The following is a 15,862-nucleotide window of genomic DNA, read 5'->3' on the forward strand; positions in this document are numbered from 1 at the left end:
AAAAATAAATAAAATTAAATTAAAAAAAAGACTAAACAAGTTGCATGCACTCCACTTCTCCACCTCCAAATTCTGACCAAAACGTTTTCATAGGCCATTAACTTCCAGGTCATCAAACCAGCAGAAAATTATCTATAGCAGAAACAGTGTAAGTCATTAAATCAACTTTTTTCTACCTAAAGAAAAATTCCAAGGTATTTCAGGAGTATGGTTTATTTCTCAAACCCAGTTAACCAATGCCTGCAATTTTCTAGTCCTACAGTTTGGTCAAATGTTTCCCAGGTTGACCTCCCCAAACTTTTTTTTTTTTTGATGCTAGTTTTTGGAAAATAGCCCATAGACCAAATTAAGTTATCAACTATTACAAGGTTATCAAGAACCATCTGGGAAATGGGCATAACTAACTTAGCTTTCAAGTGCCGACACTTATTTTAAACTAAAGATCTGAACAATTACACAAATGAGAAATATATTCACCACAATTTTTCAAAACTTCACACATTTGACTCCTCTCTGCTTTCATCTCTTTGAAGGCTGGGTTAATTAACCAAGCCACTATGCATATGTGGGCACTACAGGAAACTATAAAGTACATAATAGAATTTTATGTCATTTCTATATCTGGGCCCTATTATCAGATGTTTGTTAACTCAGCTTTCAAAGAGATGCCAACCAGTCTAAACATTTTAACATGAGATGTCAGTTTAAGCTGGCACTGAACAGAAGTTGTTAACAGATATTGGGGGAGGAGGATGAGCTGTATTTACTTCTGAAAGGATTAGTTTTATTTTATTTGCTGCATTAGCCAAAGTATAAAGAAGTCTCAGAATATCCTTCTCCCTACAATTCCTATCCCATTTTGTGCCCTAGATTTCTACTTTTTTATCTCTACACGTGACAAAATTTGAGATACTTAGGGCCCTATCTGTTAAAAAGTTAAAAAAAAAAAATTAAAGGACTCTAAGGCTGAAAAGCAACACCTATCATTTACGCACAAGGTGGAAGCACTGATTTTCCAAACAGGGCTGAGAACGGATAAACTAGAAACAAACATATATATTTGGTCAGCCTCATGCTGGATTACGTTGGCAGACAGAACAATGTGGTTAGAGTTGTCCTATCTTGGGGGAGACTCTGGCCCCAAGGCAAACAGATGACATAAGGAGCTCTCGACTCACTGGGGCAGAAGACGGGAGGCAGCTGCGGGCCAAACTCTTCTCTTTCATCTATCTGTATCTTCTGAATCGGGAAGAAAGGTGCGGGCTCCTGGGGTGCTGGCTCACTAGCTGAAAAACACCAGGATATTAATTTTAGATACATGCCAAATATTAATGTGCTTGAGTCTTCAATTAATGTCTGTTTTTACCAGATAGCATGTGCTTTTCGTCAGCACCCCGCGTAACTAGCTCACGTCAGGTGCTGAGGACACAGCAGTGAACACACAGGCCCAACCTCTGACCTCCTGGACATTTGAGTTGGGATGTCGGTCACACAAGGGCACCTGCAAGCAGGTGCCCCAGGGGCTGTACCACAGGGGTGGCGAGGGTACTTGTGGCACACGCTCCACATCACCTGAGACCTAAAAGGTTGAAACACCATCAGGACTTCCCTGGCAGTCCAGTGGTTATGACCCTGCACTTCCAGTGCAGGGGGCATGGGTTCGATCCCTGGTCGGGGAACTAAGATCCCACATGCCATGTGGCATGGCCAAAAAATAAAAACAAAAACAACAATGTGATTAAGCTAGCCAAGAGGACTAAATACAATATCGCAAAAACTGAAATAAATAAATAAAAATAAAAGGTAGAAACACAACCTCAAGGAAGGGCCATCTCAGGAGAATAAAGACTTACAAATAAACAGGATGTACGGCTTCGCTGGTGGTGCAGTGGTTAAGAATCCGCTTGCCAATGCAGGGGACACAGGTTCAAGCCCTGGTCTGGGAAGATCCCGCATGCCGCGGAGCAACTAAGCCTGTGCGTCACAACTACTGAGCCTGCGCTCTAGAGCCTGCGAGCCACAACTACTGAGCCCACGCACCACAACTAGTGAAGCCCGTGAGCCTAGAACCCGTGCTCAGCAACAAGAGAAGCCACCGCAGTGAGAAGCCCGCACACCACAACCAATAGTAGCCCCCGCTCGCTGCAACTAGAGAAAGCCTGCGCACAGCAACGAAGACCCAAGGCAGCCAAAAATTAATTAATTAAAAAACAGGATGTAAGACTGTGTCCCAGCTCAGAAGGCTTCATTTCACTCAAAATAAATCGTCAGAGGAGAAAAACTGAATATAAACAAATTATCGTGTTCACATTAATAATCTCGTTTTTTAAAAAGAGATGATTAGGTTTTCAGAGAGAAGAGAGAAAGATGGGGAAAGTCCGGAAAAATATGCATCAAAGCATTAATGGTGGTTATCTCTGGGAAGGGGGAATTCCCAGAGACTTAAGCTTTTTACATTTCTTTTCTTTTCTTTTTTTTTGGCTGCGTCAGGTCTAAGTTGTGGCGTGTGGGATCTTCTGTTTTGGCGTGCGGGCCTCTCTCTAGTTGTGGCACAGGCTCCAGAGCACACAGGCTCAGTAGTTGCACCACTTGGGATCTCTAGTTGTGACGTGCAGGCGCAGTAGTTGAAGCATACAGGCTTAGTTGCTGCGTGGCACGTGGGATCTTAGTTCCCCAACCAGGGATCGAACCTGCATCCCCTACATTAGAAGGCAGATTCTTAACCACTGGACCATCAGGGAAGTCCCTATATTTCTATATTTTTAAACTTTTCAAGTAATATATGACTCTGTAATAAAAAAATAAGTTGTTTTTTTCTCACAAAGAAAAAAATAGGCTGACATTTGCAATCACCTAAGAACAAACAATATTTTATATCTCTATGTAACTTTTTGGTTAAAGGCCCTCAAAAATTAAACCCAAGTCCACCACAGACTGAAAGGGGCAGGCAGAACAATCTAAAACTGAGATGGGAAATTCTGTCCACCCACCCAAACATCTGAAAAGTCTCCCACCCTTGCAAGCACCAGACAGTCTCCTTTCTTATGCCCAAACTCCTGGCTGGGGTAAAGAGAACAAGTAGACAGGCTACTAACCAGGTGTTAGACTCACAGTAACGAGAACAGACACCATCTACCAAGTGCTACTTATGTGCCAGGCAATGCCCATCTGATGGCTGTTCCAGAGCATACAATCTGCCCTACAGAGAGGAAAGCAGGAAGAAACCCTGTATATGTCATCACCAAATGTTTTCCACTAATCCTCGCACCTAATCAGCAACCAGGTTAAAAAAAAAAAAAGCTATTTTTTAAATGAAAATTTTGCTATTTTTTAATTCTCCTCAACTAGGATAAGTAGGAAAATCAATATTATCAAACACATCTTTATTTATTTAAAAAAAAATTTTTTTTGCAGTATGCGGTCCTCTCACTGCCGTGGCCCCTCCCGCTGCGGAGCACAGGCTCCGGACACGCAGGCCCAGCGGCCATGGCTCACAGGCCCAGCCACTCCGTGGCACGCGGGATCCTCCCGGACCAGGGCACGAACCCGCGCCCCCTGCATCGGCAGGCAGACTCTCAACCACTGTGCCACCAGGGAAGCTCCTCAAACACATCTTTACATCCTAAAAATATACCAGAGATTTATACCAGATAGAGAGAAAAAAGGGAAAAAAAAGAACTCTGCTCCACCCCATTTAAAGATACAAAAGATTATAAATCATAGAAATATTTTTTTGGATCTGTCTACTAAGGCAAGGAAACAAAAGCAAAAATAAATAAATAAGGGACCTTCCTGGAGGTCCAGTGGGTAAGACTCTGCACTCCCAATGCAGGGGGTCCGGGTTTGATATCTGGTTGGGGAACTAGATCCCGCATGCATGTTGCAACTAAAAGTTCACATGCCACAACTAAGGAGCCCACATGCTGCAACTACGGAGCCAGGGAGCCGCAACTAAGGAGGCTGCCTGCCGCAACTAAGAGCCGGTGCAACCAAATAAATAAATATATAACTAAATAAATATTTTTTAAAAACCAAAAAACAAATAAGACCTAATTAAACTAAAAAGCTTTTGCACAGCAAAGGAAACCATCAACATAATGGAAAGACAACTGCTGGTATAAATCTTGTGGGCTTTTTTTTTCCATCATCCTGGTTTTGGTATCACCTCACACTTGTCAGAATGGCTACCATCAAACAGACCACAAATAACAAATGTTGGTGAGGATGCAGAGAAAAGAGAACCCTTGTACATTGTTGGTGGGAATGTAAATTTGTGCAGCCACTGTGGAAAATAGTACAGAGGTTCCTCAAAAGACTAAAAATAGAACTATCATGTGATCCAGCAATTCCATTCCTGGGTATATTTCCAGAAAAAAAAACGAAAACTCTAAGTCGAAAAGATACATGCACCCTAATGTTCACAGCAGCATTATTTATAATAGCCAAGATATGGAAGCTCCCTAAGTGTCCATCAACAGACAAATGGATGAAGAAGATATGGTGTATATACACAATGGAATCCTACTCAGCCATAAGAAAGAATGAAATTTTGCCATTTGCAACAAAATGGATGGACCTGGGAGGGTATTATGCTAAGTGAAGTAACTCAGACAAAGAAAGACAAATACCGTATGTTACCACTTACATGTGGAATCTAAAAAATAAAACAACTGAATGAATATAACTAAACAGAAACAGACTCACAGACATAGAAAACATACTCGTGGTTACCAGTGGGGAGAGGGAAGGCGGGAGGGGTAAACGAGGGGTAGGGGATTAAGTGATACAAACTATTATGTACAAAATATATAAGATACAAAGATATATCATATAGCACAGGGAATATAGCCAATATTTTATAACAACTTTAAATGGAGTACAATCTACAAAAATTTTGAATCAGTATGTTGTACACCTGAAACTAATATAATATTGTAAATTAACTATAATTAAATACAATTTTTTTTAACTTAAAAAATACGAAAGATTAAAACATCATCAAAAAATCATCAATTGCTAATTATCCTGGTTCCAAATTACACACTAAATGAAGAAAGCAGCTTCTCTAGAAACATCATTGCTTTCTTTTTTAGATCCCAAAGTCTAAAATATTTGACACACCTTGTGCCACAGATGACGTTTCCACCACATCAGCCTCTTGGGAACCTCTGAAGTCGGCTTCCCTGATACCCTCCTGATCATCCTCACTGTCGCCCTGCTCATCCTCAGAGGATGAAGACTTTTCATCTGAGGAGCTGGCAAAGATGGCTTTGAATAAGTCCATGGATGGGCGGCTACCCTCTCCTTCAGTCTGTGAATCCACACCTTTGTTTACCTGTATTAACAGTGAAATAACAGTCAGAAATGAAGAAGCAAGGGTGAAAGGAGACACGTGTTCAAGAACATGGCACCCGTGCACACACACACAGGCACGCATGCATACATATGTACACATACTTGTGTTTGTGCTCCTTTACATGGGTCTCCACACCCACGCACTGCCTAACTAAAGAATGATCACTCACATGGCATCTGATTCAACACCTGTAGATTGTGCTGACTGGTAGAAGCAGCTGAAGCTATACGTGGAAACAGGTCATTAATCAGAATTGCAAAGGACCCAGAAAAAGGCAGTAGGGACTAGCACAGTGCCTCTGTCTTGTTTTCAAAAGTCGTCTATCTGAGCCTTCAGAGGTCCCACATGAAAGGTAGTGAAGACAGTGTACTCGTATAAAAGTGCTGAAGAGAAAACTGGGGGCCTCCACACAATGGGGAGGGTACCGAGAACAAGCCAACAAAATGGTCCTGGAGCTCCCCTCTGCAATTACACGTCACCCTTCCTAAAAGCAACCCAGGTATGGAGAGTCAGGTGAGCCAATAAAGAGGCAGTGACTTGGTATACACTCCATTCTATAAACAAGGAGCAAAGGTATGAAGAAGACATGGCTCCCACGTCCTAACAGCTAATCACCAGACAGACATGGGGTGATCTAACGTGCTAAGTGTGAACAGCAGTGATGAGAGAGCCTAGGACTGGCCTAGATCAGAACCCACTTCAGTCCTTCCATTTTACCACTGAAGAACGTGCGTCAGGGGCGACAAGAGGCTCTGTCAATGACACACGCATGCTATGTGCCCAGGGTGGGTCTGGACTCCACCACCAGCTCTCCTTGCTCTCGGCCTGGGGTCCCTCCCCAGTCCCACACCACCTCCAATTTCTGAAGCAGAGTTACAAATATGCACGTGAGGAAAACCGACACAAGATAGTGGAATTTATGATTTTAAAGTAAACCCTTTTCACAGAAAAAAATTAAGGAAGAAAAGCATACCACTGCCCACTAAAAATAACCAGGACACCTTGGAGTAAGGACTGATTCTAGAGCTGGGGCTGAGAAATAAAAAGATGAGGCCAGAACATCTTACTGTGCCCAGAAAGTGAGGACATGCTCAGAGGGTAAAAGGGACACTTCAACAGGAGACAGAAGCCAACTTGAAGGGGCTTCAACTAACCAAACTAGCACAATTGGAGCATTAAAATAAATAATGATAGTACTGAATTATCCCTCTCGATAAAATAGGAAACTGTGGGTCCACAGTGACATAAATAGTTGATGAAGGACAGGGTATTTATATATTTCAAAGCTCTTAAATGTGTATTAAAGTACAAATTAATAAGAAATGAATAAATAAAAGTACTTAACTACAAAGGGGAAAAGACTGACTTCACAGTGGAGAAGTCTGGCAGACACCACCTTACTCGAATAATCAAAGTGAACATGAGTAATGGGAAAAATCATCATCGTGTTCTACTTGGCAGGACACAGCGAAAACACAGCAGCATCCCTTCTGAGGTGTTCCTGCCAAAAATGCAGAACCAGAATCTAATCCTGAGGAAATGCCTGATAAGCCCAAATTGAGGGGTATTCTACAAAACATTGGCCTGTAATCTTCAAAAGTAACAAGATCACAATTCCGCGCTCCCAATGCCGGGGGCACAGTTTCGATCCCTGGTCAGGGAACTAAGATCCCACATGCCGCACAGCTTGGCCAAAAAAAAAAAAATTTAATTTAAAAAATTAAATTTCACTTTTAAAATAAATTCTAAAAATAAATTTAAAAGAAAAGTATCAAGATCATGAAAGTCAAGGGAATACTGAGGAACTGTTCCACACTGAAGAAGACTAAAGAGACATGACAGCTAAATGCAACAAGTGATGCTGAGTTAAATTCTTTTGCTATAAAGGACATTATTAGGACAACTAGTGGAACTTGAATGGGTCTGAGGATTGGACAGTAGTAATGTATCAATGTTAACTTCCTGATTTCGATAGATGTACTGTGCTTATATAAGAGAATGCCCTTCTTTAAAGAAAACACAGGTGTGACAGGGCATCTGGTTGGCAACTTATACCCAAGTGGTTCAGGAAACAAAATTATCTGTACTGTATTTAAACTTTTAAGATTGTTTCAAAATTTTAAAAATTATAGAAAATGTCAGGAGAGAGAGGCTGACAGTAAAACACAGGAAATCATGGCCACAATTCCCTAGAAAAGTCATGGATCATATACCTTTATGGCAAACCACAGATACCAATGTCACATGCATGGACCATAACTGAATGACAGTGTTTGCAGACAGTCTTGGCCTTTAATAATGTCTACATTATTAATGTACATGAGTACATGAGGTATTCAACTCTCAGATAACTACAGAAGCTGATCTTTTTTGTTTTTATTTTTTTTGGAATATAATAGGAGCTGTACTGAAATTAAATAACAACGCACACCAAACACACAAGACTGTATCTGCAAAGCTCCCTCACCACCCCCCACCTTCCACCAGAAGTGTGCACATTCCCATTTGTGCTGTCTCAGCTTTCAGGGAAAGAAATTAAATAACCCAGAAAGGGAAAGAGACCCTCCTAAGGTCACAAGCTAAAAAGTGAAAAAGCAAGAACCAAGACATTCCAGCCAAAATTATCTAAATACTATCTCAACATGATTTGAGAAAATCTAGAAGGCTTTCTAATCCAATGACCATATCACACAGCCAGAATCCCTGGGTAGGGTTTTATGCCATTAAAACCCAAATGGAGTGGTTCCAAATCCGTGGTGGCATGGGTAGTGGCTGCAGCTGCCAGGCTCTGAAGGAGGGGAACCCTTTCCACAGGAGCTGTGGTCCAAACGGTCTGGAGTGAATCCTATTGCTGTTTTCCCCTTCCTGCCCTCTTGCCACTTGACTCCAGGCAGAAACAGTCACAGGAAGTGCAAGGCAGAGCAGGCAAACTAAAGTCCCAGCTTTCTGACTGGAGGACTTGAAGGGGGAGCTCAGAGTCAGAAAATGTAAGGAATGGGTCTTCCCTGGTGGCGCAGTGGTTAAGAATCCGCCTGCCAATGCAGGGGACTCAGGTTCAATCCCTGGTCCGGGAAGATCCTACATGCCGTGGAGCAACTGGGCCCGCGTACCACAACTACTGAGCCTGCGCTCTAGAGCCCACAAGCCACAACTACTGAAGCCCGCGCGCCTGGAGCCCATGCTCCGCAACAAGAAGCCCACACACCGCAAGAAGAGTGGCCCCTGCTCGCCACAACTAGAGAAAGCCCGCACACAGCAACGAAGACCCAACGCAGCCAAAAATAAATAAATAAAATAAATTTATAAAAAAAAAGAAGAAGAAAATGTCAGGAAGATCACGAAGAGGAGGAGCTCAAGAGGGTGATCCTATATAGTGGTTTATGAGCTTCTCGCTCACCTCTGAGCTCATGGATCTGATTCCATGAGCAAATCAAAGCCTCTGATAACAGAACTATGGGATTAACTACCAGCCAGGTCCCAGACCAACCACCAGGAAGAGCACATACAGGAAAGATCTGAATGAAGAGTACTATAAAGGCTTTGAAAACCGAAGGACATTTCAACCCAGATGGGTTGGAACTTGTAGCCTGAACCTAATTAGGTCGATTGTCTGCTAAAGCAAAATAAAAGAACAAAACAAAAAGGCAACATTCTCCTTAGAATTTAAACAAGACCCAGGGTCTCATTACATAATATTCAAAGTATCCAGAGTACAAGGCAAATTTACTTGGTATACAAACAACCAGGGAAATCTCAACTTGCAGAAGATAATCAGCAAACACCAACCCCAAATGACAAAAACCAAAACGACAAAAATGTTGGAATTACGAGACAGACTTTAAAGCAGCTATTATGACCCTGCTCCAAGAATAAAGACAAATGAAGAAAAGATTAAAAAAAAGGTCTCAGCAAAGAAATAAAAGATATAAATACAATAACCCAAATAAAAAATTCAGGGCTCAATAGCAGAATGGAGATGACAGAGGAAAGACTCAGTGAACTTGAAGACAGATCAACTGAATTTACCTGATTTAAACAACAGAAAGGAAAAAAAGAGAGTGAAAAACAGAACAGAGGCTCAACGACCTACAGGACGAATTCAAAAAGTATTACATTTATGTCATCAGAGTCTCAGGAGAGGCACGAGAGTGTGGTGCAGAAAATATATTTGAATAAAATAATGGCTGAAAATGCCCCAAATTTGGTCAAAGACAAACTTAAAGATTCAAGAAATTCATAAAACCCCAAACAAAATAATCTCAAAGGAATGCACACCCAGATATATCACTACCAAACAGCTAAAAACCAAAGACAAAGTGAAAATCTTGAAAGGAGCGAGAGGAAAAGTCACATCACTACAAGGACAGGAACAACAATGTGAACGACTGTAGGTTTCTCATCAGGAACTACAAGGCCAGAAGGAAGTGGCACAACATTTTTAAAGAGCTAAAAGAAAAGACCTGTTGACCCAGAATTCTACATCCAGCAAAAACATCCTTTAGGAGTGAAGATGGAATACAGGATATTCTCAGATGAAAGAAATTTAAGAGAATTAGTTGTTGGAACTGCTGTAAAAGAAATGCTACGGGAAGTTCCTTAGACAGAAGGAAATGATGAGAGAAGGAAACCTGCGATTTCCCTGGTGGTCCAGTGGTTACGACTCTACACTTGCACTGCAGGAGGCATGGGTTCAATCCCTGATCGGGGAACTAAGATCCCACATGCTGTGCAGCACAACCAAAAAAATCAAAGAATTAAAGAAAATTTTTTTAAAAGAGGGAAACCTGGAACTTCAGGAACAGAAATGATAAATATCCAAGTAAATCAAATAGACCATTATCTCCTCAGCAGTTCTCTAAAATGTGTATAACAACTGAAAGCAAAAATTTAAATATTGTCTGATGAGGTTTTCATTATATATATACTGTAACGTATAAGACCACAACGTAAAGCAGGGAGAGTAAAGGGACGGTAAGGATTGTCTATTCCACTTGAAGTGGTAAAATATCAATCCTAAATACATGATGAAAAGGTTAAGTATGTATATTGTAATCCCTAGAGCAATCACTGCAAAAATAGAGTAAAAAAATATATAATAGATAAATTCAAATGGAAAACTAGAAATTATTGAAGTGATACAAAAGAAGGTAGGAAAGGAGAAAGACAGAAACAAGAAAGAGTGGGAACAGAAAACAAACAAAACTGCAGACCAAAATCCAAATTACATCAACAAGTTACATTAAATACAAACGGTCAAAACATACAAAAATTAAAACATACAGATTATCAAAATGTATTTAAAAATAAAGCACCTAATGACAATGACATGTTGCTTATTAAAAACCCACTTTAAATATAATCATATAGATTAAAAGTGAAAAGATGGAGAAATACATACTATGCAAATAATCAGGGATAAAGAGTACTATTACATAATGATGAATGGGTCAATTCATCAAAAAAAATATAACTATCCTAAATGTGTATGCACCTAACAAGAGAGTTTCAAAATACATGAAGCAAGCACTTGGGAATAAAGTTTGATAGTTTCTTACAAAGTTACATCTATATTTAGCTCTTACCCAGTAATCCCACTGTTAGGTATTTACCCTAGGGAAGTGTAAACTTATGTTCATATACAAATTTCCACATGAATATTCATAGCAGCTTTATTTATGATAGCCAAAAACTGGAAACAACCATATGTCCTCAAAGAGTGAATGGACCAAGCTGTGGTGTACCCATACGGTGAAATATCATTAAACAATAAAAAGGAAGGAACTACTGATACACACACAGTACTGATGAATCTCAAACGTATGACACTGAGTGAAAGAAGCCAGTTTCAAAAGGCTACATATGTATATCATCTGATTTCATTTATATAACGTTCTGGAAGGAGCAAAACTATTGAGACAGAGGAGAGATCAATGGTTGACCAGGGCTTGGGGTGAGGGGAGGGTATGACTATGAAGGGACAGCATGAGGGAGGTTTTTGGGGTGATGGTATCATTTTGCCTGCTGATTGTGGTAGTGGTTCCATGAATCTACATATGTATAACAACTCACTGTACTGCAGTTTTTTTTTAAGTCAAGTTTAATGTATGTTAATTTAAAAAATAATTTTAATGAGGCTATTAGAAATAAAACCAACTTTTTAAGTTCAACTCAACTATTTAGGCAGTAATTTTTTTTTCTTTTTTTTCTTTTTTTTTTTTTTTGCGGTACGCGGGCCTCTCACCGTTGTGGCCTCTCCCATTGCGGAGCACAGGCTCAGGACGCGCAGGCTCAGTGGCCATGGCTCATGGGCCCAGCGGCTCCGCGGCATGTGGGATCCTCCCGGACCGGGGCACGAACTCGCATCCCCTGCATCGGCAGGCAGACTCTCAACCACTGCGCCACCAGGGAAGCCCTAGGCAGTAATTTTTTAAAAGAATCCAATGGATAATTTCTCTATACTCTCCACAAAAGGGATTACTTGTTACTTGGAAAATCATATTTTCTATACAATACACTGACTTTTGTTTCAGTGGTTGATGCTAAGTGAAAGCCATTCTAGGCAGAGAAGTTTATAACCTCTCCTCAAATGATTAAGGCTATGACCGAAATTGGTGAATTGTACAGCAGATGTGGGCAAACTACTGCCCATGGGCCAAATCCAACCCACCGCCTGTTTTTGTAAATAAAGTTGTACTGGAACACAGATGTACTCAATTTTTTTCATATTGCCTGTGGTTTCTTTCACACTCAACAGCAAAGATGAATAGTTGTGATACCGTATGGCACACAAAGCCTAAAATATTTAATATCTGGCCTTTCACAGCAAAAGTCTGCTGACCACTGCTATCGAATGACAAAAAGCATCACCACAGAGAAAGGCAAAGGCCACAGTCAGCCTGGCAAAGAGAACTTGAGAGCCCCAAATACCTTATTTGAGACTGATTCCGTTGTATGCTCTTCCTCTTTGTTTACTAATGGACTGGACTCTTGTTTAGGTGGACCAACTTTTGATCTAGCCAAACTTAAAAACTCACTAATGGAATCTTCTTTCTTTTCTTGTTTAGATGTATCCCATCTGGATGGTTTTCTTGATTCTGAAAGGTAGGACATAGACCTAACATTAGAATTAGCAAGCAAAAGGCAAGCTCTGCATTATGGTTCTTTAATTCATTCAAGAACATCAGCGAGCCTACTATGTATGGTCCAGGCACTGTGCAAGGTGCTGGGAATGTGGCAGATGCTGAAGCAGAGCTCCAACCCCAAACAGTGTATATCTGGACCACTTTAGCACGAGCTAACGTATTCATATGAACGATTCTTTTAATGGAAGGAGAGTTCATACTACGTGTACCCCTATGACAAGATGATCCTTTACTTCTGTCTTCCCGACTAGGGGTGGAGACCATGGACCTGGGGAAGCCCTACTCACTGTCGGGACCTCGGTGCTGTGGAACTTTCTCACTTGATGCTTGAGTTGCAGGTGAGGAAGCTGTCTCTGGGACTGTCAGAAAGTTGAAGACTGAGTATTTGTCACGTTTCACTCTTGGTAAGCCAACTAAAGTTGAACTGGGGGTTGAAAAGGAAACATATATATAAATAATCTTAATAACAACTGTGAGGATAAAATCCAATTCCTACAAGGCTGTCCATCTCATGTTTTTCACCAGTAGCTCTTCTACTTGGTTGAAAAGGTCCCTTAAGATGTTTTTGCTTCTCAAAGCAATTTTAGAATTTGGAATGTCTGACTTTAGGAGCCATGAGTTTTTTATTATTATAGTAACAGCTAGAATTTAACTTTTTTTAATTTATTTTTGGCTGCGTTGAGTCTTTGTTGCTGCACGCGGGCTTTCTCTAGTTGTGGCGAGTGGGGGCTACTCTTCGTTGTGGTGTGCGGGCTTCTCATTGTCGTGGCTTCTCTTGTTGCGGAGCACGGGCTCTAGTCGCATGGGCTTCCGTAGTTGTGGCTCACGGGCTCAGTAGTTGTGGCGCACAGGCTTAGTTGCTCTGTGGTATGTGGGATATTCCCAGGCCAGGGCTTGAACCAATGTCCCCTGCATTGGCAGGCATATTCTTAACCACTGTGCCATCAGGGAAGCCCTAGAATTTAACTTTGACAATGGATTTCCATGAAGGAAAAGTTCCACTGCTAAAAATATACCTCAATTTTCTCACAAAGTCTGTGATTCAGCTGTATATTCTTTCTTGTGGTGTTTATAATCAAATAAGAAGGTACTGAACTTGTATAGAGAATCAGAAAACATAAGTTTCACTTCAAATGTAAACTCTCTGTGTGTGATTAAAAAGGTGGCAAATTAGACATTGTTTCTGTAACTTGGCGCATCTGAGTTTCCTACCTTTGCTACCTGGATGTCTGCTTTTTTTTTTTTTAGTAACAAATTAATAGAAGTTAAATCTGCAAAGTCTGCAGCTCCAAGCATTTACAAGTAAGTTCATCTAGAAAAAGGAAATTTAAATGAATATGTAGGTGGAGAGTTAGCTTTAATACAGGGGAATAAGTACTGATGTAAGGGCAGGTTTATCCAACTTACCTTGGATACGGGTCAGGGACATTAAACCTCTTACACAGAAGCTTATCAGGGTGCCACTCAAATGTGTCTCGGGTAAGCTTCCCGAACAGCTTCATCTTCACAGCCGACTGCTTGTCACTGACGTCATTCTGGGAAAAGACAGTCATCTGTTTCATCAAGTGGCCACAAAACTGACCTGTCTGCTTTTCCATTTACAAGTTTGCAAACAATCTTCCAAAATTCTAGAACGGCTTATGCTACATTTCTGCTAAAGTACACTGGAAGCTAAAAGCATAAAGCCATTTCTTATTCTACAGTGCCATGTGTATTTTGGTCTTTTCACTGAGGGATTTAACGTTTTTAGCTATACAGTGTTTTAATTTTAAAATTCACCACACAGGGAATGATGGCGACAGACCTCTTGGTCCCGAGGGACTTCCACCTGCTCTGAATCGTCTTCCATCTTGGCGTGAGTGAACCGGGAGGACAAAGTCGAATGGGAAGACACATACAGCAGGGCTGCCTGAGAAAACTCATCCCGCTCACGGCGTCGCTCCCACTCTGTCATACTGGGATCAAGACAACATTCCAGAGCATCTAGGGTAGAGAACAAGAAACTGCTTCACTCCTAGGAAAAATGGGGAACTTAAAGGAGAACATCTAGTGGGCACCACTGTATCCCTGTAGTTTTCACCAGAGAAAACACATAATCATTATCCTGGCTTTTAAGAGCATGGCGGGAGGTCCTTGGCAGGTAATATTGCTCCCTCCCTCAAAATGATGCTTTTATTGAATTCTGTCTACTGCATATAGCAGAGAAAAACATTTGGGGATTAATGCTTGATTAAATCTTCAAAGCAAGGAACTTGTTACCAGTCCCAGACAGTGAAAATTCATCCCAACTATATTCCTAAGTTTGAGCAGAAAACACTCCTTTCTCTAACTTTTTTGTTTTTAATTTAACATGTAAACACTAGGGGTGTGGAATCTTAGTGCGAGTTAAGGCACAGTACACAAAGATCTGCTTTTGAAAACCAACCCCTCTAATTTGCTGACAAGCTCTCCCAAGGACTACTGCGTAAAAGAGCAATCTCTTGCCTCAATCTTGCCATATTTACTTCATAGATCATAGAGTGACTTTTTCCCCATGTAATGGTTCAACAGCCAACTCTCTTTGTAAGTTAAATTTTAGACTATGATTTAGAGCTAGACGGTTAGGATCTTAAGATAGAGTGGGAAATGACCTTGTTCTCGTGGCAGGAAATGCAACCCTTACACAGAAGTCAAGCAAACAGTAAATGGTCTGTAATTTAGCATTAGCCACTGCCAAGGCACACTCTCTACTTAAACTGCTATCTTTGGGACCCGAGATACAGAGAAACACAGACTGATTGTTCTTGCTTTCTCAAGTCAAGAGCCAGGGCCTGAAATCTTTACAGTGTTCACAGCACGGCAAAGTAAAACACTGCCAGAGCAGGATACCTCAATTCTGAATCTGGGCCTAGGGTCAGAACAGTAAGAACACTACCCCTGGCGACATGTGGGAGGCCCAGGCCTAGCACCCACCTTTCTGACCCTGTTTCACATTTACTAAAAACTCTTCATATCGTTTTTGCTTTTCTGGATCTTTTGCGAAAGGTTTGAAGTTGCTGGCTCTTACGGGGGCTGTGCCACCACTCAATGCCATGTGCCAAGAGCAGTGGCCGACGTCTGGAGAGGAGGGCTGGGGTCTGCTGCTAGAGGCATTCTGGGCCAGACTCCTGGCCTTGAGTTGAGCTGCTTTAAGGTCAGTTGCCTGCTTCATTTCTTTGAGTCTCTCTTTATCTTTTTCGGACAGAAATTCTAACACTGAAGTAGGTGCCCCTAAAAAAGAGACAATAATAGCAAGAGATGAAAAGTATCATAAGACATCTATACTCACATATCTCTCTACATACATTTTCAATATCACTAATTTATGTAATTGGAGGGCAGTATT

General features: G+C 41.1%; 1 protein-coding gene across 1 annotated transcript in view; it reads right to left on the bottom strand.

Annotated features, from left to right (window-relative positions):
* Positions 1–15,862, bottom strand: part of GPATCH1 (G-patch domain containing 1) — a 43,892-nt gene that overhangs the window by 6,451 nt on the left and 21,579 nt on the right. Inside the window, exons 11-17 of the mRNA XM_032614707.1 lie at positions 15,451–15,747; positions 14,303–14,481; positions 13,906–14,033; positions 12,786–12,922; positions 12,284–12,450; positions 5,122–5,335; positions 1,179–1,286 (exon numbers count right to left, since the gene is read on the bottom strand). Of these exons, the coding sequence (XP_032470598.1) occupies positions 1,179–1,286; positions 5,122–5,335; positions 12,284–12,450; positions 12,786–12,922; positions 13,906–14,033; positions 14,303–14,481; positions 15,451–15,747 (1,230 nt within the window). The remainder of the gene's footprint in view (positions 1–1,178; positions 1,287–5,121; positions 5,336–12,283; positions 12,451–12,785; positions 12,923–13,905; positions 14,034–14,302; positions 14,482–15,450; positions 15,748–15,862) is intronic.

This window comes from Phocoena sinus, chromosome 19, assembly GCF_008692025.1.
Source record: "Phocoena sinus isolate mPhoSin1 chromosome 19, mPhoSin1.pri, whole genome shotgun sequence".
Lineage (NCBI taxonomy): Eukaryota > Metazoa > Chordata > Mammalia > Artiodactyla > Phocoenidae > Phocoena > Phocoena sinus.